The sequence below is a fragment of the Tripterygium wilfordii genome, chromosome 14 (assembly GCF_013401445.1).
Source record: "Tripterygium wilfordii isolate XIE 37 chromosome 14, ASM1340144v1, whole genome shotgun sequence".
NCBI lineage: Eukaryota > Viridiplantae > Streptophyta > Magnoliopsida > Celastrales > Celastraceae > Tripterygium > Tripterygium wilfordii.
The window spans coordinates 10701504-10725255 of record NC_052245.1 but is presented as its reverse complement, the minus strand read 5'-3'; the positions used below and the strand labels follow the sequence as shown (position 1 = coordinate 10725255).

At 38.9% G+C, this 23752-nt stretch overlaps 4 protein-coding genes across 5 annotated transcripts; 3 read left to right on the top strand and 1 right to left on the bottom strand.

Annotated features, from left to right (window-relative positions):
• Positions 1–626: 626 nt before the first annotated feature.
• Positions 627–4450, bottom strand: LOC120014387 (polyubiquitin-B-like). Of its 2 annotated transcripts, XR_005471556.1 has the most exons (3): positions 4180–4450; positions 1591–2752; positions 627–848 (listed from the first exon to the last, which is right to left on the bottom strand). XR_005471556.1 is itself a non-coding variant. In XM_038866328.1 (2 exons), the coding sequence occupies exons 1-2, from the start codon at positions 4243–4245 to the stop codon at positions 1667–1669; spliced, it is 1152 nt and encodes a 383-aa protein (XP_038722256.1). In that variant the 5' UTR covers positions 4246–4449; the 3' UTR covers positions 1380–1666. The 2 variants fall into 2 exon arrangements, 1 of the variants encoding a protein (XP_038722256.1); XM_038866328.1 differs by lacking the exon at positions 627–848 and having other exon boundaries at positions 1380–2752; positions 4180–4449.
• A 2519-nt stretch (positions 4451–6969) lies between these two features.
• On the top strand, positions 6970–10921 carry LOC120014840 (kinesin-like protein KIN-10A). Its single transcript, XM_038866919.1, has 7 exons — positions 6970–7709; positions 8360–8515; positions 8604–8711; positions 8858–8968; positions 9055–10305; positions 10393–10452; positions 10586–10921. The coding sequence occupies exons 1-7, from the start codon at positions 7059–7061 to the stop codon at positions 10694–10696; spliced, it is 2448 nt and encodes an 815-aa protein (XP_038722847.1). The 5' UTR covers positions 6970–7058; the 3' UTR covers positions 10697–10921.
• Positions 10922–13281: 2360 nt separating this feature from the next.
• Positions 13282–17486, top strand: LOC120015771 (KIN14B-interacting protein At4g14310-like). Its single transcript, XM_038868320.1, has 3 exons — positions 13282–15087; positions 15540–16156; positions 16684–17486. The coding sequence occupies exons 1-3, from the start codon at positions 13366–13368 to the stop codon at positions 17219–17221; spliced, it is 2877 nt and encodes a 958-aa protein (XP_038724248.1). The 5' UTR covers positions 13282–13365; the 3' UTR covers positions 17222–17486.
• Positions 17487–18940: 1454 nt separating this feature from the next.
• Positions 18941–22365, top strand: LOC120014541 (long-chain-alcohol oxidase FAO1). The gene is made up of 3 exons (XM_038866518.1): positions 18941–19214; positions 19311–19583; positions 20456–22365. The coding sequence occupies exons 1-3, from the start codon at positions 18993–18995 to the stop codon at positions 22193–22195; spliced, it is 2235 nt and encodes a 744-aa protein (XP_038722446.1). The 5' UTR covers positions 18941–18992; the 3' UTR covers positions 22196–22365.
• Positions 22366–23752: the final 1387 nt, after the last annotated feature.

The window sequence follows — 23752 nt, the reverse complement described above, 5'->3', positions numbered from 1 at the left end:
ACACAATCGGACTGATGAAAAGTGCGATAGCAGCCAGTTGTGGATCGTCGAGTTTTTGGGCAACTCTCTCAGTGCTCATCAGAAAAATACAGAAAGATGAGTGCAGAGTCAACTCAAACATGAAAGCTCAAGTCAGTAGTTTCATGGATGTAATGTAGAACCTGCTTGAGGCCCTAGTAGGGAATGCATGAATTGGGAGAGAGAGAATACACTGAAAGCTAGATCATGTTGTGTAATCAAACTTTAATACGTTAATATTGTGACAGGCAAGAGACAACACTTGAGAGTTGTTGGTTTGAGGCAGATAATGGACTGGGACAGGCTGCCTGTTCTTCCCTTGTTGAATAAACCCTATCATGAACCCTAAATCCAAAGTTACTGCTTTTAATATAAAATTGTGTGCACACGGCGATGGAGTCTCAGCAATAAGAAATGTTTTCAGAACATAGATTAAAAGGAGGAACAACTTCTTGATGGAATAGGGTTTTCAGTTTTGATCACAACAATCACTGTGATTAAACGAGGGTTTTGGAAATTCATAAACCTGAAGAAAATATTATAGGGTCATGACTGAACCACTATTCACTTCAGAGACCAACTTTCCGACAACATTCCAAAATAAAGATCTCGTCGATGGAAAAGATACAATCAAATGAATTCAATATCAATGTCACTATCAAGAAACCTTCCATATCAATGTCATTAACCAGAGAAAGATTACCTTGTGATGAAAACTAGCGATGCACACTCCAAGTTCTTGATGTACCGCAAAGGAGAACATGAATAGTTTCAGCCTAACTACACACCTATATCTCAACACTGCCCTAATCAGCTATCATACATCAGACCTATTCAATATTAAAGCAAGGAATAATATCAGACACAAATTCAACCTCAATAGTAGGCATTAGGTAATCATCGCCTAGCGATTAAACAAACTGCAGATAATAAGGCTATAAGTCTGAAAAATGTCATTTAATTAGGGGGCATTACAATTCAGAATCACGCAGACATAACAAAACTATAGACTCTTCCACAAATAAACCCTTGGTGCAGCAAGAACATTTCAGAAAATCAACTAATGAATTTGAGATAAGAATTTTCATACAAACTTATACCAATATAATTTTGTATTTTCAGGCTGTGAATACCTATCCAAAATAATGTTACACAATCATATAATAGATACCTTCCAGCATCTTGTGCTGTCTGGACACACAAAGGAAAATTAGTGATATTTTCATGTCCTGCTATCCAGATAAAGAAGAAAATAAGTTAAACTACGAGAACATAACTTGTACGGTCGGCATTTAATTGGGACATCCAAGATGCATTAAGGCATCATGCCATCCATGGAACACGGAACCCTTTTAAGGAAGTAAGAAATAAAAATGGGCTAAAGAGTTGATATTTTACACCTTCAACGTCCAAACAAAATCACATGAAGAAATATTGCATGACAGTCAGTTTAAACCAGAAAATAAAAGGGCTAGTTTTTATGCACATTATTCTTAGTTCTTTCTCACAACATGCAAAAGAACTTAAGGCAATCCAAAATGAAGAAGAAAAAAAAGGTTGAAATTTTGTGACCTGTGCACAATTTGCAACGAACACAGCCCAGATAAGGAATCAGATGAAGGTGGATAATAACATAGATTAACACCCACTAAAACAAATAGACCAACTCATCATAAATGGAGATTCCATAAGATGATGGTGTACGCTCATCGTCCAGTGCCAACAGCTTGTACACAACTGTCTTCACTGTGAAACCCATTTTCTCTTTGATGGTGGCCTTCAAATCACGAATACTAACTCGTTCAGAACGTCCAATGTCCATCAAACTCATCTTACATGCTAAGAGTGTCATAACCACATTGAGAGTAGAGTGCCTCTGGATCTTGTAACTTGCTAAATCCCGATGCTCCTCAAGCCGTTTTCCAGCAAACACAAGAGATTGATACTTTTCAGGAATCATCACCTTCTGGGAAACCTTTTGCTTCACGTTCTCAATAGTATCAAATGGAAAAACATCAATAATAATGGAGTTCCCACTCCAAGGTTTGACAAATATCTGAAATGAAGGAGGTCGGATCTCCAAGGCCGATTCCTCAAATATGTTATAAAAAGCCAGTGTCTTGCAATTCTCAAGCCGTTCCCCTGAAAAGTACAAATCCTGATCAATGACTGGCACACCTATCATGCTCGCGATAACTTCTTTGATGTCACGGACAGTAAACTGAGCTTTTATTTCAAGTTTCACAATCTCTCCAGTTGGTGCTTTCACAAAAATTGACAACACATCTTTTGGACAGAAAATTAAATAGAGGGTTGACTCATTTCTCATGTTGAGGGAGGCCAAAGTTCTATCGTCGTCTAGCAGTTTTCCATCATAGACAAGAGTGAACTGATCAGGTCGGAAACCCTCCTTCGCATGAATCAGGGACTTAACATATTGGACTCTATCCTGAGCCCTTGCTTCCACACTGAATGTCTTTTGATTTGATGCTATCTTGACAAATATTTTCATTAAGACAACGTTCTGGACAATTAAATCAATACTGGAGTTCTCATGAATACCAGAATCAACTAGCCTCTGTCCATTACTGAGCCGATTTCCTGCAAAGAAGAACTCTTGAAGATTTTCAGCGATGCCTTCAATTTCACGTAAACGCTTCTTGAGATTGTCAATGGTCTCAGATCTCTTAACTTTGAAACCGACAGTTTTCAAAATCTTGAAGTATACATTTATCTGCAAACATATGGAAAGAATCATTCCCGAAAGAGGACCCACATTAAGTACCGTAAGAGCATGAAATTTTAATGAATTCAAAACCATAATTCCATTTATGCAAGCAATGAGGAAACATTTTCCTCTATTTTCGTTTCCAATGAAGGAAAGCAATATCTCATTTGGAGAAGAGAACTGTCCCTATCAATGCAGTCATGACCAAATTACGGTGGTGAGACTGAGCAGGAAACCATTTAATTCAGAAAAGGTTATCTTATTAAACACAAATGCCCAAACACGGCTGCAATTCAAAGTGTATGACACAAAATAGATATAAGCACACGGTTCACATGCCTGTAGCAGATTAGTTTTGGATATTTTGGGGGATGGAGGAACAGAAGGGATGTGATTCTTGTGAGAGGATTTTTTTCCGTCCACCTCACACCCAAGGGATTGTCTGCTTTGGGCCTGGGCTTGGCACCCTTGGTGGCCCACACAGATTTATTTAGGCGGGATGCCCGCCTCCCTCACTCAAACCCATTACCTCTTGGAGGTCAGTTTTTAATGTATAACATTAAAAGCTTTTACTAGCTAAAAAAATCCCCGGACAATTCTAATGAAATGCACTCACCTATAAGATACTAAGCGAAGTACAAACACGTGACATGATAAAAATATGACACCCAAATACAAGAACAGGTTGCCAACAGCTTCCACACAAAAATATAACCCTAAAACTAGAAATTTGCATGTGAGAGGATCTAAGACGGCTCAGAAATCTTAACAAGCCGAAGTCCCCAGATATACCATAAATTCAGGCGTATAGACAACCGTTTCCATTCAATGCAAATCGATGGAAAATTATTTAAACACCAATCACATCCAATAACAAGAAAACTGTAGTTCCTTTACCCTAAATGGTCAAGCCACATGTTTCCCTTCCTTTGCTGACAATACTAATTACTTTTTCCCCTCTTCAAATGTAAGGAATTGACCGAGGAAAGGAGGGGAGATAGCGAAGCGAAGGACAATGAAAATAAGCTTATATGATAACTAGTTGATGCAAAAAGATCCATTTTAGTCAAAAAAAAATCACTGGATTCTTCCATAAATATTAATGCAAGACTCAGCTTTCTGCAATGGAAAATCCAAATCAAATCCACCACAAAATCTATATGTGCAACAAAAATTGTAGGATCATTACACCATAAAAAGGAATCATCTTTTTTCAGAATAACTAGAAGTCCATTCAAACAGTTATGCACATTCTCAGGAGACACGATAGGGATGTATAGCTTGTGTCATGATTCAGTCGCATGCACAGGTTAAAAAAATAGGTACCCCACATGAAGACAAACAAAAAAAGGCCTAACACAGAAGGTCCCGTGATAACAGAGTAACCATAACCATCAAGTTAAATAAGAGGGAAAAAAAAGAGACAGATTTACCTCTTCATCGCTCGGATCGTTTGCACTTGATGTGCGAAAAGGGTTTGCAGCTCCTGATGCTTCCATGGATTGAGCACAAAACCCCAATTCTCTCAATTTTTAGGGTAAGTACGAGACAGGGGAGTTGAGTATAATGGAGTGAATGTAGACGCAAAGAATACGAGAAGGCCCGTTTTTTAACCAGAGCGCTCAACGAAACTGGGAGGAACCAATGGATAGTGTCGGAGTCAACCTAGGCTCGTGACAAAGGTTCGTTCTTTAGACCAGTTATGATCTGGTTCAGTTGTTATTTCTTAGGACTGTCCTTAATTCCGTATACGTACTCGGTACTTCTCTATCTCCACATTTATGGATATGATAGATTTAATATTTATTTATTTATGGTGACAAAAAAATTAAATATACGGTGACACTAGTCATCCCTAAGCAAACATCTCTTAAGTGTGCCTAAACACATGTGACATGACACATAGGACTATGACATGACAAATTCAAATGAAAAACAAATTGCTCAAAATTTGGACGGGACTTCTTAAACCTTCTAGATATTTGTTCACCTCTCTCAAAAACTGTCAGATGCGATTTCACTCTCTCTCACCAACAATCACGAAACTTCTCTCTCCTCCAATTTTCTCTTTGGTTCTCACCATCTGATGCAGGACGAATAGTCCATGGTGTGGGTAGAAGTCCCACATCGGAGGTGACTGGCTGGGAGTCGCAGTATTTAAGTGGGTCAAACCTAACATTGGCTAACCGGATTTCCAGTGGGTAGTTAGGGCAACTCATTGCTGGGCTTGGGCTGGGCCTGTAGTCGTTGCCCTCGCTGCATCAGTTGGTATCGGAACCAGGTTGGGCTGTTAGGGCACTGGGACGTGCCCCTGTTGGCAGGGGGGAATGATGCAGGACGAATAGTCCATGGTGTGGGTAGAAGTCCCACATCGGTGGTGACTGGCTGGGAGTCGCAGTATATAAGTGGGCCAAACCTAACATTGGGTAACCGGTTTTCCAGTGGGTAGTTAGGGCAACTCATTGCTGGGCTTGGGCTGGGCCTGTAGTCGTTGCCCTCTGGGAGTCGCAGTATATAAGTGGGCCAAACCTAACATTGGGTAACCGGTTTTCCAGTGAGTAGTTAGGGCAACTTATTGCTGGGCTTGGGCTGGGCCTGTAGTCGTTGCCCTCGCTGCATCAGTTGGTATCGGAGCCAGGTTGGGCTGTTAGGGCACTGGGACGTGCCCCTGTTGGCAGGGGGGAATGATGCAGGACGAATAGTCCATGGTGTGGGTAGAAGTATGATGTAGGACGAATAGTCCATGGTGTGGGTAGAAGTCCCACATCGGTGGTGACTGGCTGGGAGTCGCAGTATTTAAGTGGGTTAAACCTAACATTGGCTAACCGGATTTCCAGTGGGTAGTTAGGGCAACTTATTGCTGGGCTTGGGCTTGGGCTTGGGCTGGGCCTGTAGTAGTTGCCTCGCTGCATCATGGACTATTCATCCTGCATCATTCCCCCCTGCCAACAGGGGCACATCCCAGTGCCCTAACAGCCCAACCTGGCTCCGATACCAACTGATGCAGCGAGGGCAACGACTACAGGCCCAGCCCAAGCCCAGCAATAAGTTGCCCTAACTACCCACTGGAAAACCGGTTACCCAATGTTAGGTTTGACCCACTTATATACTGCGACTCCCAGCCAGTCACCACTGATGTGGGACTTCTACCCACACCATGGACTATTCTTCTTGCATCACCATCTCTCCGTCTCTCATCTATTGGAAAACACGACGGTGGCCGCCTCTCATCTATTGGAAAACACGACGGTGGCCGCATCAACAATGTCGTTCGACGGTTTAAAGTGGCAAGAGAGGAACACCTATTTCGTAGGTAAATTTTCAAACCCATTTCTCACATAAACGAAATAATCGTCAATATCTCTCAATTTCTTTAGGCATTTGTGTATTCGCAAGGTCAAGTAGTCTGTCAAAAATTTGTTCTTGTGTGCCTATGATAGTTGAAATGTTTGATATCCAAGTTATTACATTTTTTCTGAAGAATTTATGTTTCCTTCCTATTTTCTTCCGATTATACTACATTTTCCATCACTGTAAAACAGGAAAAATAATGATGATGATGATAATGGCTTGAACAAGATCTGCAATGGTGAAAATAACATTCGAGAAAACCTCGGCAAAACGACCGGAAACTTGTCACGACTTCTGCCGTTAGAGATACCTCGAATACCATATGCCTTGAGGCCTTCATCAAATACAGGGAGTGGTGAATTTCAAGTTACTTATATTGATCCCGATATCCGGAGGAGACAGAGAGGAGCTCAGGCTTCTTTTCTTTTTTTGTGGTTCTGTTTATAATTCTTGTCAGATTTGTTAATCGTTGCCTTGTGACCGTATGCTACTTATGATTTGTGAGGTGGAAACACAAGCAATGAAGTACCCCTAAGGAACAAGTGACTTTTCTGTACAATTATAATGTTCATGCTATGTCACAGGAAGGAAGCTAGCCAACTAATAGCAATGGGCTGGGTTTAATCTCTGTGTTGGGCTGGGTTTCTGTTAAAACTCAAGGCCCGTAAGAGAATTGGTTGGTCTCTCTAGGCCCATGTGGTCTCACTTCATATTTTATTAAGGTTTTATTCAAGGGAAGGAGACGGGGAAAGCTCAGTCTGTAACAACTCAGGAAAATAGACGTTAGAGCTTGCAACGGCTATTTTCATTTTAAACTTCAAAACCAAAATCGCATTTGTTTTCTCTTGCCATCTCAAGAACTTCGACTCATTCTCTCTCTCTATCTTCAATTTCTCTCTGATTTCTTGAATCTCTAATTAATACTGAGATCAAAAAACCCTAGAATCTTGGTTTCTTAACAATGCCTCCTACACCTGCAAAGTCATATCACGTGCAATTCAAAACCCCACAATCGAAGCACCGCCTCAACTTCACCGCCGGGAGGACGCCGCACACGAACCCCTCTCCCAATCCTTCAAACGCTCTCAAAGAAACGGCACCGCTAGACCATCCAATCGAAGTTATTGGTCGGATTCGAAACTCTCTTGACAAACAGCAAACCTCTAATTCCATCTTGAATGTCAACTCGGATCGACAGACCGTCCGGGTCCGTGCTGATATTGGGTACAGAGATTTCGTTCTTGACGGGATCTCTTTATCTGAGGAAGAAGATATTGACAGTTTCTACAAGAAGTTCATTGAGGCAAGAATTAATGGAGTAAAGCTGGGAGCGAAGTGCACTATAATGATGTATGGACCGACTGGCTCGGGCAAGAGCCACACGATGTTTGGGTGCGGAAAACAGCCGGGAATTGTGTACCGGTCACTGAAGGATATATTGGGAGACGGGAAGGAGGTGAGAAGTGAAGGGGATGAGGATAGCGTGGGTACTGCTGCTTTTGTGCAAGTGACAGTGCTGGAAATATACAATGAGGAGATCTACGATCTTTTGTCCAGCAATGGTGGAGGTGGGTTTGGTATTGGTTGGCCCAAAGGAGGCTGTGGATCTAAGGTAGTTCTGATCGACTTTTCTTTCTTTTCTTTACTTTTGATGGCTAAATTTGGATATAATTTTGATGACCTTTCTATCTGTACTTGTGAGTCCTGTAATGTTTGATTTCTTATGGGTGGGCTTTTGTGCAAATATTTGTCTTGTGTTTCATGGGTATTTGCTCTTCTTGTTCAGGAAAAACAATATTTGGTTTTACAATAATGGGAGGTATAAATTTGTGCAATGGTAGCTAAATACCTTTACTTGCTTTGAAAAAAGACAGAAGAGGAACATAAAAAACATATTGTAAGGGATGTAACAGAAAGTATCAGGTAACAATAGGTAATTGATAACTACCCCACAGTGTTCATGCCTATATGCATGGCCAGATGACCTATCTTGGTTAAAGGCAAGCCTTTGCTTTTTCTTTCTGAAAAATTTAAGATTGCTAAAATATTGTACCACATTCATATTGTATAACATTAAGAACTTTTACTAGTTATCCTTTCTGTATGGGCCGAAGTGAGTAGAAGACGCAAAAGTTTTTTAATTGACAACTGGGTAATAGATCAATTTTTTCTTTCTTTGCATAGAGGCTATGAAATTGTTTGACTAGTTATTAAGTTGGCAAGAGTAGAAACCATTCCTCAAGTTGTGCCTTGCATTTTCAGGTGAGACTCGAGGTTATGGGCAAAAAAGCGAAGAATGCAACATTTATATCTGGAAACGAAGCTGGTAAGATTTCAAAAGAGATACAGAAAGTAGAGAAAAGGAGGATTGTTAAAAGCACGCAATGTAATGACAGAAGTTCACGAAGCCATTGCATGGTATGATCCTTTTAGAGATGGCTGAGATGATAACGTTGCCAAATTCTTGTTGCACACTAAAATTAATAATTATTTTCCTATGGCATAGATAATCCTTGATGTCCCAACAGTCGGAGGTCGGCTGATGCTTGTGGACATGGCAGGTTCTGAAAATATTGAGCAAGCTGGTCAGATGGGATTTGAAGCTAAAATGCAGGTTATTATTTAGAGCTTTGCTTCGTTTTTACTTTGCTAAATTCTTATCTCATTTCCTTCCTTTCTTGCTACTAGTCCCAGGTTTGTTCAAATTTTTGTTGTAGAAAAAATAAGGGAAGCTAATTTGTGCTTGCATTGTAATTGTAGACAGCAAAGATTAACCAAGGAAATATAGCCCTAAAAAGAGTGGTTGAATCCATTGCAAATGGAGATTCGCATGTCCCCTTCAGAGACAGCAAGTTGACCATGCTTCTCCAGGTAAGTTGTTTCGGTCATGCTGGTGTCATTTATGATTGGGTTATATAATGGTGTATTGGAAGTCTGAGAATTTTATCATTGATTAGGATTCTTTTGAGGATGACAAGTCAAAGATTTTAATGATACTGTGTGCAAGCCCCGACCCCAGGGAATTATACAAGACTATCTGCACACTTGAATATGGAGCTAAAGCAAAATGCATTGTCCGTGGTCCTCATACACCAATTAAGGGTAAAAATGGAGCTGAAGATTTATCTGCAGTTCTTTTAGGATCCAGAATAGCCGCCATGGACCAATTTATCTACAAGCTGGAAATGGAGAAAAAGCTCCGGGAAAAAGAGAGGGATGAAGCACACAAACATCTTTTGAAGAAAGAAGAGGAAATTGCAGCTCTAAGAGCTCGTATTGAAGGGAAGGGATCTGGGGCTACTGAAGACGAGATCAACATGAAGGTGAATGAGCGCACACAGATGCTAGAACTTGACTTGGAAAAGAAGTTGCTGGAGCACCGGAGAATGGTGGATGAGCTTGTTGAAGTTGAGAGGAGGAGGATGGAAGAGAGGATACTACGACAGCAGGAGGAATGTGAGATGCTAAGAAGAAGGTTGGAGGAAGTTGAGTTAGAATTATGTAGTTCAAGGGGTGGAAAAATTGATGAAAACGGGTCAAGGGATATGGATGGGAATAACTTTGCAAGAAGGATATTAGGGGCTTATGCCAATGAAGAGCCAGGGATGGTAAAATCCATGGACTTAGACATGGATGATCAGGAACCGTTTGTTGGGGATGTGAAACATGTAAATGGTGCCCTTCATCAATTTAAAAGCAGTGGCATCCAAGGCTTTCTTACTGCCAATCAGATGGCTGACCATGATGATGACTTTGCAGCAAAATTTGGAGATAAAGTAAGTTTGAGCACTGTTTTTGAGGAAGAAGACGCAGAAGAGGAGGAAGAACATCAAGTGAATGTTGAGGATGAAGAAGTAGAGAAGGAAGCTATAGAGGTAAAGAGTGTGCGTTCAAGCCCCAGAATCAATTTTGATGCAGGATACTTGACATCTTCTCCTCAAAAACTTGAACAAATGCCTGAACTTTCTGGCACAAAACTAGGGGAAGAAAGCTTTGCGAGAGAGAGCTCAAAAGATAGGCATTTAAGAATTCAGAACATATTTACACTTTGTGGGAATTACAGGGAGCTGTCTCAACATATTGGAACTCCAGTGCCTGCTAAGAAAAGGCCTGAGGACATTGATCCTCAGTCTTATCCAGTTTTGTCAATGAAGGTGGACTCCATGGCAAAAAACTCTAACAAGGAAAACACGCCAGTTCAAAAAATGGTGGGTATGGTATAGACTCGGGTGGGATTTCATTTGTTTCCAAAGATAATTCCAACCCTAACAATAAATAATACTGTTGTTTTGCAGATTGGCGTGCTTGACAAATGGGAGAATCCTGAAGATGATCATGGAAAGTTCACACTGAAGGTTGGTAACAATTTGTTTCATTTTTTAATTTTTGATAACTACATATAATATATTGAACTACCATTTTTAGTCAAAACCTCCAAACCTAAATTCGCTCGCATATTTGAAGTGCTTATGGAATGTGCATGTGCAGCTCAACGGAGCAACAGTCGCAGGAGAGGAGGCAACAACATTGCAGGCCATCAAACACTCACATGGGCATCTCCCATTAACTCCACTGGAGAACAAACTTCCACTCACTTGACTTCTGCACCTTTATCACTGTCAGAAGACATTAGCTCTCGTGATGAAGGCATATCTATATCTGCGCCTTTTTTCAAGATTAAGTAGGATGAGTATATATACATATGTACTCACTGGTATAATGTGTTGTATTAAAATTAAGCTTTTGAGTGGCCTGTATAATGGTGTTCTAGAGCTACTTACTTTTGGCTACTGATCAGTGTTATTCTTTTCAGATTCTTTTCTTCCACATTGTGGCTTACACCGGTAGTGAATGAGTCTCACATCATAAGAGGGCCTGTATAATGGAGTTCTAGAACTACTTACATTTGGCTACTGATCAGTAGTGTTATTCACTATCTTTCCAGAATTCTTTTTCTTTCACATTGTGGCTTAGGCTCACACCTGTGGTGAATGTCTGATCGTCACTAAAAGAAGGGTCGAACAGCCTTTGGTTAAAGGGATTGAAAATGCATCCACACCCACCAGTAGACATTTGCTAATTGTTGTTTTCACTCTTTAAGGTTTAATAAAGGTTAGGGCACCTTTTTTTTTTTTTTTTTTCCTTTTTATACATTGGATTGGATGGGGAGGGGATTGAACCCTAGACCTAATATTTAGGTGTGGGAATCATTACCATTTAAGCTGGAGGTCGTTCCCAGGCACTCGTTAATAAAGCATAATATGATAACAGAGGAGAGCGAGTGGTTTGAAATAAATAACCTACTTTTGACTTAATTAATTGAGAATAAATTACCATAAGAGCACTGATATCAAATTACCTAAACGTGGTTCTTTATCTCTCGTAGAGAACAAATATAGAAAACTAATCAAAAACATATATTCATCACATTACTAAGATTTATGATAGTTTTTTTTTAAAAAAAAAAAACTCTAGCAATATGACAAATAAAGATTGTATACTGTCATTTAAAAACTCATCAAAGACAACTTAACAATGGACTACTAGTGATTGTAGGAGAAGTTTTTTTAAAACTCTACTACAAATTTGGACCATAGAGCGGTCAACAAATTTTGAACTTACCTCAAATATTCAAATGTAGGAGGAGTTTTTTTTTTTTTTTTTTTAATTTAAGATTCAAATGTGTGTTGTCTTGTCATCCAGGTATATTTCAACATGTAAAAACAAAGAGAAATGGTGTTTTAACCCTCGAAAAGTGATATTTCCACTCCCCCAATAGACTTACAATAGGATATGATGTTTTATTTCTTGATTTTTCGTGTAAGCTTGTCTTGTATTTTCTTTTGTTTTTATCTCCATTCGTATTTTGTGTAAAAAAATAAAGACAATATTCTCTGTCTTTTATTTTATCTCTTTTGTTTCTCTCTATCTCTCTTCATACTCTTTCTCTCTGTGCACTATACTATTATAGTGCTCCGGTTGCCTTTAAAAACGACTTCGTCACTCATATTCTCTTGTGCTCCGGTTGTTTCATTTTGCTGTGTTCCATCGAGCACTGTTGTCTTCTTCAAGTGAAGAGGTTCGTTCTTCTCAAGAGATTTCCTCTCATGTCAAGTGTGCTTACATTATTTAGTATGGATAATCATAGAATTTGGGCCGAAAATTTAAGATTATCCAATTTCCAGTGAGGTAAATCATTGGTTTAGTTATTTAATAATTTTTTAAGTAAAATAGTAGCATAATTTTTATTATTTTTGCAGGATGATTTTAGTAGGAATGAAATACAACAGGAGAAAGGGGTTGTTGTGGAAGAAGGAAATGAAGAAGAAATGAATATCGATGTCACAGATGAATTTGTCACTGAAATGGTATATTCTTATACGAATTTCATATAATACTGCACGTGCTCTTGGATTTGTTTTTGTTATAAGAAGGTCATAAATGGGTGGATTTGAGAAACGTCACCGTGCTTGATATTTTTGCCTTTGCGTTCTATACCCCAGCTCAACTTGAACGTATTACTATCACAATAGGATTTGTGATGATAATCACTTTGTTCAATTGGTATTGACAGATGATTATCCGATGCCTTCTATTATGATTCAGTGGTTTAGATACATGTAAGATTCTACAAACGATGAGTCACTCATACAAAGAACAACTTGCAACATACATTAAATGTACCTGTCAATCTACATTGATGTAATATAATAAATTTACTTAATTAATTTTTTTTATTTAAATAAAAAGAATAATGATATTTTTATCTAAACAAAAGACAATACATACAAAGCATCAAATCTCATGTAAAGCGTGTGCATCTTTGCTAGCTAACACAGAAAATGATGGAGTAAAGTATCAAATCCCATGTAACTATATGTAAGTCAATAATTGGGAAAGTGGTAATACTACTTTTTGAGAGTTTAAAACATCATTTCTCAAAAACAAATATGGAATTTGACGTCTTTCTCGAGTTTGATGGAGAGACAATTGGATTATTTTCACATAGTTGAGGAATGAAATGAAGAACGAAAGTGAAATTAGGGATATACTCTATTTGAAGGATAAAATATTACTCCATATAATTATTGTTTAGCAATAAAAATAGAAGACGCAACCTTCCAAAGGATATTTCAAAACTCAAAACTTTTGATATTTTCCCGCCCATACTCACCCGTCCGTCCCTGCTTTCAAAGAGTTCACACACCTTTTCTTTTGTCTATTTCTCTCAGAAAACCACCCAAATCCCTAATCCATACCAAACAGAAATGTCCATACCGGAGCCACCGGTTCTCCAGTTGAGAGACCGAAATGTAATCGCGGCACCCAAGACTGCCTTCCTGAAACCATCCAAAACCTTAACTACGATCTCCGACAAAACCTCTAATTCCGCCCTCAAAAAATCGGCATCGGGAAAGGAGAACCCCAGGCCTAGTTCTCGGCCACGGGCAGCATCAGCGCAGAAGCCAATAGTCAGACCTGTGCCCCGTGTAGACAAGGCAGCCGCGGTGGGGTCGATTGGCGGTGGCGAGGCGAGAGGACGGTGGTCAACGTCATCCGTGCCGAGAGGTAGGAGTGCTAGCCCTTCTGAGTTTATTAGGGGGTTTTCGGATTTGAAAAAGGATAAGGATTCTAGGATATTTAGGGATCGGGACGAGAGCAATAGAGGGATCGTGAATAAGGGTGGAAAGGGTAGTAGGTATTTGAACTCTAAAGTGAGCGAAAAAAGTGTAAATGGATCCAGGGTTTTTAGGGACTTTAAAGAAAATGGTGGTACTGGTCCAAACTTGATGGATGTTAATGGAATATGCAGGGATCGGGATTCAAAATTTGAGTTAAGTGAGGGAATGGCAAATGGTAGTATGATTCAAGGAGCTAACTTTAGCTCCATTTCGGTAAAATCAAGGGTGATTAAAGATAAGGTTGGTCTAGACATTAAATTTAAAGAAAAAGATGGTTTTGAAGTTGATAATGTTGTCCACAAGATATCTCTGCCTGTATTAAAATCTGGTGATAGAGTTGGGAAGGCTGGAAATGATGTTAGTCATTGCTCTAAGATTATGGGTGATAGATGCTCAAGTGATATGAAGGATTTTGAAAATTTGAAAGAGAAAGGTTTAAAAGAAGACGATTCTGTGGGTTCTGTCGGCATCAAGTATCAGAGCAAGCTTCATGAGAAGCTAGCATTTCTAGAAGGAAAGGTGAAGAGGATTGCATCAGATATCAAGAAGACGAAGGATATGTTAGACAAGAACAAAACTGATGTGTCAAAGGAAATCCTTTCAGATATTCAGGACAAGATATTGGGGATTGAGAAGACATTAGAAGGTAAAGTAAGTGGCTTGCAAAGTGATGAAAATGATGATGGAGGAAACAAAGTTGTTGATAAGGATAAGGGAGTGGATGGTGTTAAGAATTCAGTTAATGGATTGAATAGTGAGGAATTGGAAGCAAGGCTCCTACCTCATCAGAAATTACTTCGCAATAGAACATCCATGAAGGCATCATCTGGAAGTTCTCAAAATCATGAACCCCTTAAAGTAGTGGACTCCAGTAGTGAACTAAAGGGGGATAAGAAGTCATTGAGCCCTATCGGGGAGAATCCAGTAGCTCTTGAGTTCTTGGCTTCCCTTAATGAGGGGCAAGGTAAGGTCACCACAAGGGATGGGCTGTCCGGTTTGGAGTGCTCTGAAGTTCAAGCAACAGATGGTGGTGACACTTCAGGGAAAGAAAATTATTCAAACATAGCAATTTCAAAGCGCGATTTGGAACTCATTCTCACAAGTGATGAAACACTTGATGACTTTGATGATCAGGAGAACAAACGTGAAATTATCATTGGAGAGGACACAGGGGATGCTTGCAATTATCAGCTCAATGAAATAGGCCACAAAACTTCAACAGGAGGATGGTTTGTGTCTGAGGGAGAGTCGGTGCTTCTTTCCCATGATGATGGTTCATGTTCATTTTATGATATTACCAACTGTGAGGTATGATTTTCCATCATATGAAAGTTAAATATTGGTTCTGTTGCATTGGAATATCCAATTTTGACTCTCTTTTTCGTAAATGTGCTCTCTCAATGGGAAGTGCCACAATAGTGTTAGTTATGCTTGAAATTCTGTCAGCCTTGCAGAAGTTAGACGTCTAGCTGCATTCCATGAGAATTCAATGGATTGCTTCATTCTTTCTATTTAAGTTCAATTTTTGATAATGTGATTCTATTATAGCCATATCTTTCATGGCATGTCCTTAATTTGAAACATGTTTACGCATGAGAGTAAGATTCAAAAAATTTGTAAGCTTATAATTATAGACAGGTTAATGTGTACATGAACATAGACTCATTCAGGGGAAAGAAAAAACAAATTATTTGTTTGGCGTTGAGCAATGTAAGCAATGTATTTGAGGCTTATTTGTTCTAGTGTTCATTTTCTCTCAGGAGAAGACTGTTTACAGGCCTCCAATGGGAGTATCTCCAAACGTTTGGAGAGATTGTTGGATCATTCGTGCACCTGGTGCTGATGGTTGCTCAGGAAGATATGTTGTGGCTGCATCTGCTGGGAATTCTATGGATTCTGGATTTTGTTCATGGGATTTTTATGACAAGGGTGTACAGGCTTTCCACATTGAGGATGCCGGAACAACCACTTCAAGAACTATACTCGGTCCCTTAAATAATAATCCCACACATAGAAGAAATGCCTTATGTAGTATATTGTTACCCGAAACACGGCAATGGTGGTATAAACCATGTGGACCTCTTATAATCTCTACAGCTACTTCTCAGAAGGTTGTAAAAGTCTATGATGTCCGTGACGGGGAGCAAATCATTAAATGGGAAGTGCAGAAGCCTGTGTCAACAATGGAATATTCTAGCCCTTTGCAATGGCGAAACAGAGGGAAAGTTGTCATAGCTGAAGCAGAAGCAATCTCTATTTGGGATGTGAACTCCCTTAATCCTCAAGCTTTACTATCTGTTTCTTTGTCCAGCAGAAAGGTCTCAGCGCTTCATGTGAATAACACTGATGCTGAAATAGGCGGCGGGGTTCGACAAAGGTAAGACCTTTTGGCTTTTTTTGGTCACCCTTTTTCTGGATGGCTTGTATTCTGGTGTTCTCTTATTCATTTTGCTTTTCCTAGATTCATGTTGAACTGCATTTCACTGCACATTTTTTTTGGTTCAAAACAAATGGTTCTGTGATTTACCAAACAAATGCTTCTGTCTCGCATCTTAATTGTTTTAGTATTGTGCTCAGATTTTTATGACATGCAATTTGGATGATGCTAGTATTGGTGTATTTATGAATCAATGCCACTAAATATTGATTGAACATATGGAGAGCTTAGGAAGAATTTATAAGATGTTCTAGCCACTAGGGTATAAATTGGCTGGCATGTGGGATGCAAAGTTTTGGAGAAGAGAACATGATAGCCTACTTTTGTTAATCTTTTTTGTTGTTGATTTTCTCACTGTAACTCCTAAAAATATTCAATTTTCATGTAATGTGCTTGTTGAATGCATTTGTACGAAGAATTTTTGTGGAAAGTTCCTCCCAGTTCTAAACTAGGCATTTCAAATGCAGAGTTAGTTCGGCAGAAGCAGAAGGAAATGATGGTGTCTTCTGCACTCCTGATTCTATTAATGTCTTGGATTTTCGCAACCCATCTGGCATTGGTCTTAAGATACCTAAAGTTGGTGTCAGTGCTCAGTCTGTCTTTTCTCGAGGTGATTCAATCTTTCTTGGCTGCACAAACTTCAGATCATCTGGGAAAAAAGCACATTGTTCCCAGGTGCAGCAGTTCTCTTTGCGTAAACAAAGGCTGTGCAGCACTTACTCTTTGCCAGATTCGGGAGCACACCTGAATCACTCAGCCATAACTCAGGTTTGGGGGAATTCAAACCTTGTAATGGGTGTATGTGGAATGGGTTTGTTTATATTTGATGCCTTGAAAGATGATGCACTGCTGTCTTCGACCATTGATTATGGTAATACCCAAAAGGTCAGTGAAATTATTGGCACAGATGACTTGTATTCCCCTTCATTTGATTACTTATCCTCTCGCGTTCTCCTCATATCAAGAGATCGTCCGGCAATGTGGAGGCAGTTAGCACAGGTGTAATACATGCTATAAAAAGTATATTTATAATGCTTTGAAGGTGAACCATCAGCATAACAATGTGCTATTGTTTATGCTCTTTTATATATTGGATGCTGCCTAAAACATTAAGCATAGATTTGCTGATAACTGAAGCAGCTTCTAAATGCTGTATTTATGTTCACTTTGATGTGTTTTATGTTTAAGTTATGTGGATTGTGGAACAAATACAATGCCTCCTAAATTATTCAAGCGAATCAAAATGACTGGATGAGGAGTTCTTGAGGTATGTTTCTCATTTGACAGTTTTTGGCTTATGCAAAAGTCTCGAGTTTTCTAAACAATATTTGTTCTGCTCAGCATCTTAGTACATTTTATTTGTTGTGAGGATTGTTCAAAGGCATGATGAAGTGTACTTTATATGTCAAAAAACTTCCTCCAACTGCTCTGTTATACATTGATGTCTATTAAATATGTGGAAGCTGTAGAAGCACATGCCTGAAACACTGGACATTGTACCATTTGGTTTGAATAGCCTTCAAATAAGGAAACACATAAATTTGGTTAGGACTGTTTAGACTTTTGTTTCAGTCTAACATATATATATATATGTATATATTCCCCCTGCATAACTGTACAGAAACAGTTGTGGTCAACTTGACAAAGTCATTGGATAGTTGGAATCCAAAACGGCACATCCCTACATATTACTTTCCATTGCATTGATGTTTTTCATAGGCTTGTGTTTCTTTCTTTTTTCTTTTTGTCTTTTTCTTTTTTATGGATAGTTGGATACTAATGTAGCTAACTAATGGTCCATCTCACAAGTTTGTGAGTGCTTGGAGAACTAGTTGTGGATATGAGTCTATCTATTAATGAGCGAGCTACTTTCTTTAATCTTTGTGTCCCATTTAATTTCAAGTGGGTACGAATTATATGGTCACATAGAAATCACTTGCTTAAAATTCTACTAGTTGAAATGATGAGAAATTGTTTCATGTCCCCAAAATTGACCCAATTACCTTTTTTCTTTTTTTGAAATACCGTTGAGAAATATGTTTTACATTGGAATCGAACATTGGATACGTATATGTCTAACTCAATCGATTGTCAACCAAATCACCTCTATTGTTGGTTGCAATCACCTAATTTGAAGGCTTTGAATGTCTTAAACTCTCTCTGCATGCATGTGATGTGATTCAGCTGAAAATAATAAAACAAAATAATTGCATGTTTGACAACAAAATTCCAACCAAACCCACAAAACCTGGGGGAAATTACACTCAATCCCTAATTAATTCATTCTAAAATTTGTTTAAAGAAAAATTGATTATTATTTTTTAACACATACATGATTATGTAACGTAGTACTTAGGGTAAGGACTTGCCCACGTAAACAAGTTATACTGATCTGTCTACTCGAGATCCACTTGGCACTCCGAGACTGGCCAATCAAGCAAGTTTCCTTACTCTTCCAATGAAACTGAGAAACGTCTACCCAATTCAGGTGTTTATTATGATTTTTGGTTAGAAATTCATTCCTAGAAGTATTTTTCATATCTTTAAAAGCTTCTTAATACACGAAAACCTGATTCTGATTGCGACTTAAATTAATAATCAATATTACATGAAATCATTTGTGATGGTAACTTCTTTTGTGGATAGAAATGGAAGAGATAAAACCAAATTAATTGCATTTCTTTGGAACTCCACTATATAAAGGAGATCATCACCAGCATAGAACACACACATAGGCAAGACAGAATCAAGAAATTAAGGATTCAGAGAGAAAGAGATGGCAAAAGAGTGTGATCATTTGTTGAGAGGAGGGAGAGGAGAGGAAAAATACAGTCATGGGTTTTCTTCATCTGAAATGGAGTCACTGGCTAGCCTATTTGAAACCATTATCCCTCCTGTGCCAAATAGTGCTCAATTGGAGGCCAATGGAGACCAACCCAACCAGGATGTGCAGTCCTTTTATGGACTCTCTGGCTCTCAAGATCATCTGCCTGATAAGGTAATTAGATTAAGGGATTAATTACCCAAAATAGTATATATATATATTATGGTTTCTGTGATTTTAACTGGAATTAATGTTCATGTGTGATGACAGGCTGCAGAGCTTTTGATGAAGAGGGGATTGAAGAGAGCAATTGTGATAGTGAGACTGATTTTGTGGCTTCTGAGTACAAGGTTGGGGACTTTTTTGCTTTGTGGGTCAATCTGTTTTGGTGAGAAATGGCCTTTTATGAAGAGGTTCTCATGTATGGAGATAGAGAAGAGGGAGAAAGTTTTGCAGAATTGGTTCAAGAACAGATTCTTGCCCCCTATCAGAGCTGCATTTTTTTATATCAAAATATTGTGTGTCTACATCTTCTACTCCCAGGTAATTCTGACTCCCAAAAAATCTCAATCAGTAAATAAATTAAATTAATTCATGATCATTTTTGTTCCTGTTTCCCCCCCCAAATCTTGATTCTACTCTCCCAATGATATTTACCAATACAAGAAGATCCTTCTCATTATATATTATTTTAGTAACTTTATTTCTTTTGACAAAAGAGAGGAAAAATGCAAAGGAGATAAAAAGGAAAGACGATGAAGAAATCAATGTTTCAGTTTCCTTTCACTTTCTTCCTTAATAGCATGGTTAGTGACTTACAAAGATATTTTTCACAAGAGTTCTTCTAAACCACTTAATTACTTGAAAAGGAAAAAAAGATGCAAACCACCATTAGTACAGAAAGGAAAGTGATGCAACTAAAACTCTGTATGGACCAGAATATGCCAATGAATTAGGTTAAGTACTTATTGCATATAAATTATTTATACCAAGTCTTCTATGGGTGGATGCTACCAATAATAATGTCATATGATAGTCTTTCTCTTAGAGGAAGATAAGAGGGGGTCCAGTGACCCCAATCAAGAGATTGAAGTCCTTAAGGAACCAAAATATTGATTACAATTCCTTTGAGCAGCTAAGTAGACCCTCAAAATAGGAAAAATATTGAAGTAGACAGTGCATGATTCTCACTTGGCCAGTACTACTACCACCACATCCATGTGATACATTGTGCCTGTGTATATTCCTGCAAATTACAATTTATAACTTGTTGATCAAATTTTTGAGAAAATATGAGCAGACAGACACAAACCAGAAGCTGGAGTGCTGGACATAAGCAATAAAACCGAAGAACTGGCAACACTTGCACAAAACTCAAAAAAAAATCTCAACTTATAAATTGCTTCTGCTTGCAGATTGATGAAGATGGTGACAATCCATCATGGAAAGCCATTGGATATCACCCAGAAACTAATGAAAGACCGTCTCAAGGTCCAAAAGAGAGACCCCTTGGAAAGGGAACTGTGGAGACTATGCATGAAACTGACTCAACCTTTCTAAACTCCCTAAGCCAAAAAGGTATCAGAGTTGCATTGGATGCAAAAGAGAACCTGTACAGGATCAAGTGTGATGCTGTGATTGTTGGCTCTGGTTGCGGTGGAGGTGTTGCAGCTGCAATTTTAGCAAATTCTGGCCAAAAGGTCATTGTTCTCGAGAAAGGGAACTACTTTACTGAGGCTGATTATTCTGGTCTAGAAGGACCCTCCATGGATAAATTGTACGAATCAGGAGGGATCCTTGCAACTCTTGATGCCAAGCTGACTATTCTTGCTGGATCAGCAGTTGGTGGTGGTTCTGCTGTGAACTGGTCAGCATGCATCAAAACTCCCAGGCTGGTGCTGCAGGATTGGGCAGAGAACCATAAGATTTCACTATTTGGGAGCCTTGAATATATTTCTGCCATGGATACCGTCTGCAAGAGAATTGGGGTTACAGAAAACTGTGCTGAGGAGGGATTTCAAAATGAAGTACTGAGAAAAGGGTGCAAAAATCTTGGACTTGAAGTAAATACAGTTCCGCGAAATTCTTCAGAGAATCATTACTGTGGTTCCTGTGGTTATGGATGTAAGAGTGGAGACAAGAAAGGGACTGACCGGACATGGCTAGTTGATGCCGTAAATGGAGGTGCAGTAATCTTAACTGGATGCAAAGCAGAGAGGTTCATACTAAAAGATAACACGAATGGAAGCAAAAGGAAGAAGAAATGTCTGGGAGTTATAGCACGAACACTAAGCAACACCATCACAAAGAAACTACAAATTGAGGCCAAAGTAACAATCTCAGCGTCTGGGGCTCTTTTGACACCCCCTTTAATGATATCCAGCGGATTGAAAAATCAGAACATTGGTAAGAACCTCCATCTGCATCCTGTTTTAATGGCTTGGGGATACTTTCCAGATTCAAATTCAGAGCTCAAGGGGAAGTCCTATGAAGGTGGTATAATCACGTCAATTCATAAGGTGCTTTCTGAAGGCTCCAACGTAAGGGCTATAATAGAAACCCCTGCACTAGGACCAGCATCATTTGCTGTAATGTGTCCTTGGAAATCTGGACTTGACATGAAAGAAAGGATGCTGAAGTATGCAAGAACAGCTCACTTGATAACTATAATCAGGGATCGAGGGTCTGGGGAAATTAAGGTAGAGGGTATGATAAGCCATAATTTGGATAAATTCGACAGAGAAAATCTTAGGGCTGGACTGCATAGGGCATTGAGAATTTTAATAGCAGCAGGAGCTGTAGAAGTGGGCACCCATCGAAGTGATGGGCAGAGAATCAAGTCCAAGGGGATTACTGAAAGGGATTTGCAAGAATTCTTAGACACCGTTTCTGCAGTAGGAGGTGCACAATCACTTGAAGAGAATTGGACAATCTATAGCTCTGCCCATCAGATGGGGAGTTGCCGAATGGGGAAAAATGCAAAAGAAGGTGCAGTCGATGAGAATGGAGGGAGTTGGGAAGCAGAGGATCTATATGTCTGCGATGCAAGTGTTCTGCCAAGTGCTATTGGTGTCAATCCCATGATCACCATCCAGTCCACTGCTTACTGCATTGCAAAGAGAATAGCAGAGTCATTAAGAAACAAAGATTGCTAAACTTCAATTACCCCCACCCCCTTCTCCCCACATTGCATCTCTTCATCATCATCATATCTACCAATGCATGAGAAAATAAGTTATCCAACAGGTTGTGTCAGATTTATTGTAGTTGTAAAATGCATGGCTGCAGCTTATAATATGGTCAGCACTCAGCAGTATTCACTTTAGCAGTTCAGAATAGTCTCGATCTAAAGATAATGTATTAAAACAACGGGAATACGTTGCGCATGTCTCTATCTTGTACAAACCAAATTTTATTAAAGCTAGTTCAGAAAAGAGTGATGGAAGCAAGGGAACAAGCACGTACTGTGTAAATTTGGGACTGAGGAGACTTTATTTCAAATCTGCAGCCAATAAAATTCATACAACTGAAATGTACTAGTCAGAGTTGTAGATGTCTGTCTATATACATTTTTCTTCTGAATAAAATAAATAAGTGTAGTAGCAGAAGCATAGATATGTTCGTTGCTCCTCTTCATTCCCTCTAAGTGTCAAATACCTCAAGAGAGGTCCAAGGAATTCTGCAAAGGATCAGGAATGTATTGGAAGCCAAAATTATTGTCCTTGCCCATCGCTCAAATAGAATAAATTTAAAGAGATTTTACGTAACCTATCGGAGTTCGTCCCCGTCTAGAGAAAACCAATTGGCAGGCCAAATATATAATTCCCGTAAACAGATTACTGCTCATTCTGGGCAACGTATACCAATCCCCATCCAGGGACAATCATTTCATATTTGAAAATAATGTCCAGAAAAAGGATATTAAATCTGCAAAAAACTCTTTGAGGGAAAACTGTCTGAGTGATCATGGAAGCCTGACCCTCCCTACACCATCTAGCTCGGTCTCTTTTTAAGGAAAAAAAAAACTGTTGCATCATACTCTTATTTATTACATGATTACACCAAAAAGAGAATTACTAAGATTGACAATCCCAAAAATCTTTAGATAATATTGTATTTAAAGAAGCGCAAAATAGAGATAGCACTACGCCACAAATATTACATGAATGTATGCAACCTGAGTGACCAAATTCTTGAAATATAAATGGATCTCTCCACCCCAATAAAGATCAAAGCCTAAAATGGAAAGCTACTCCGTCGGAACGACCATGAAATTTTTTTTATGATAATCAAACACAACTTTAGGATGCTTATTAGAGACAAAACCAGTAGTGGAAGAGAAAATAGGACTGCGATGTAAAGATATGTTATAATTATTATCATATGAGTCAAAAAAATGAAGATCTGCTAATGTAATAACAATAAATAAACAGCAAAGTGCTAAACTAAGAAATTTTTTGTGTAGAGGGACTGGATAACACATTCCTTTATAAGTAACATGACTGTTGCATAGGCTGCACTATAAGGAGATTATGCCAACCATCAATGTATCCTCATAAATCTATGCCTTCCCCCAAATGAGATTCTAGCCCTACCTAAAAGGCAGCATTTCAAGTAGGATGATTCGTGTCAGTGTTTTGACTTTTATTTTCCTCAACAAAATATGAAATACAGTACAAATTTGATCTTTAGCATGCAGCTATGACTGCATT

Coding starts and splice junctions, on each gene's coding strand:
- LOC120014541 (XM_038866518.1), top strand. CDS start 18,993: ATGGCAAAAGAGTGTGATCATTTGTTGAGAGGAGGGAGAGGAGAGGAA. Junction 19,215..19,310: donor AAGATCATCTGCCTGATAAG/GTAATTAGATTA, acceptor GTGTGATGACAG/GCTGCAGAGCTTTTGATGAA. Junction 19,584..20,455: donor TCTACATCTTCTACTCCCAG/GTAATTCTGACT, acceptor TTCTGCTTGCAG/ATTGATGAAGATGGTGACAA.
- LOC120014387 (XM_038866328.1), bottom strand. CDS start 4,245: ATGGAAGCATCAGGAGCTGCAAACCCTTTTCGCACATCAAGTGCAAAC. Junction 2,753..4,179: donor ACGATCCGAGCGATGAAGAG/GTAAATCTGTCT, acceptor ATATGTTTGCAG/ATAAATGTATACTTCAAGAT.
- LOC120014840 (XM_038866919.1), top strand. CDS start 7,059: ATGCCTCCTACACCTGCAAAGTCATATCACGTGCAATTCAAAACCCCA. Junction 7,710..8,359: donor AAGGAGGCTGTGGATCTAAG/GTAGTTCTGATC, acceptor TTGCATTTTCAG/GTGAGACTCGAGGTTATGGG. Junction 8,516..8,603: donor GTTCACGAAGCCATTGCATG/GTATGATCCTTT, acceptor CCTATGGCATAG/ATAATCCTTGATGTCCCAAC.
- LOC120015771 (XM_038868320.1), top strand. CDS start 13,366: ATGTCCATACCGGAGCCACCGGTTCTCCAGTTGAGAGACCGAAATGTA. Junction 15,088..15,539: donor ATGATATTACCAACTGTGAG/GTATGATTTTCC, acceptor ATTTTCTCTCAG/GAGAAGACTGTTTACAGGCC. Junction 16,157..16,683: donor GGCGGCGGGGTTCGACAAAG/GTAAGACCTTTT, acceptor TTTCAAATGCAG/AGTTAGTTCGGCAGAAGCAG.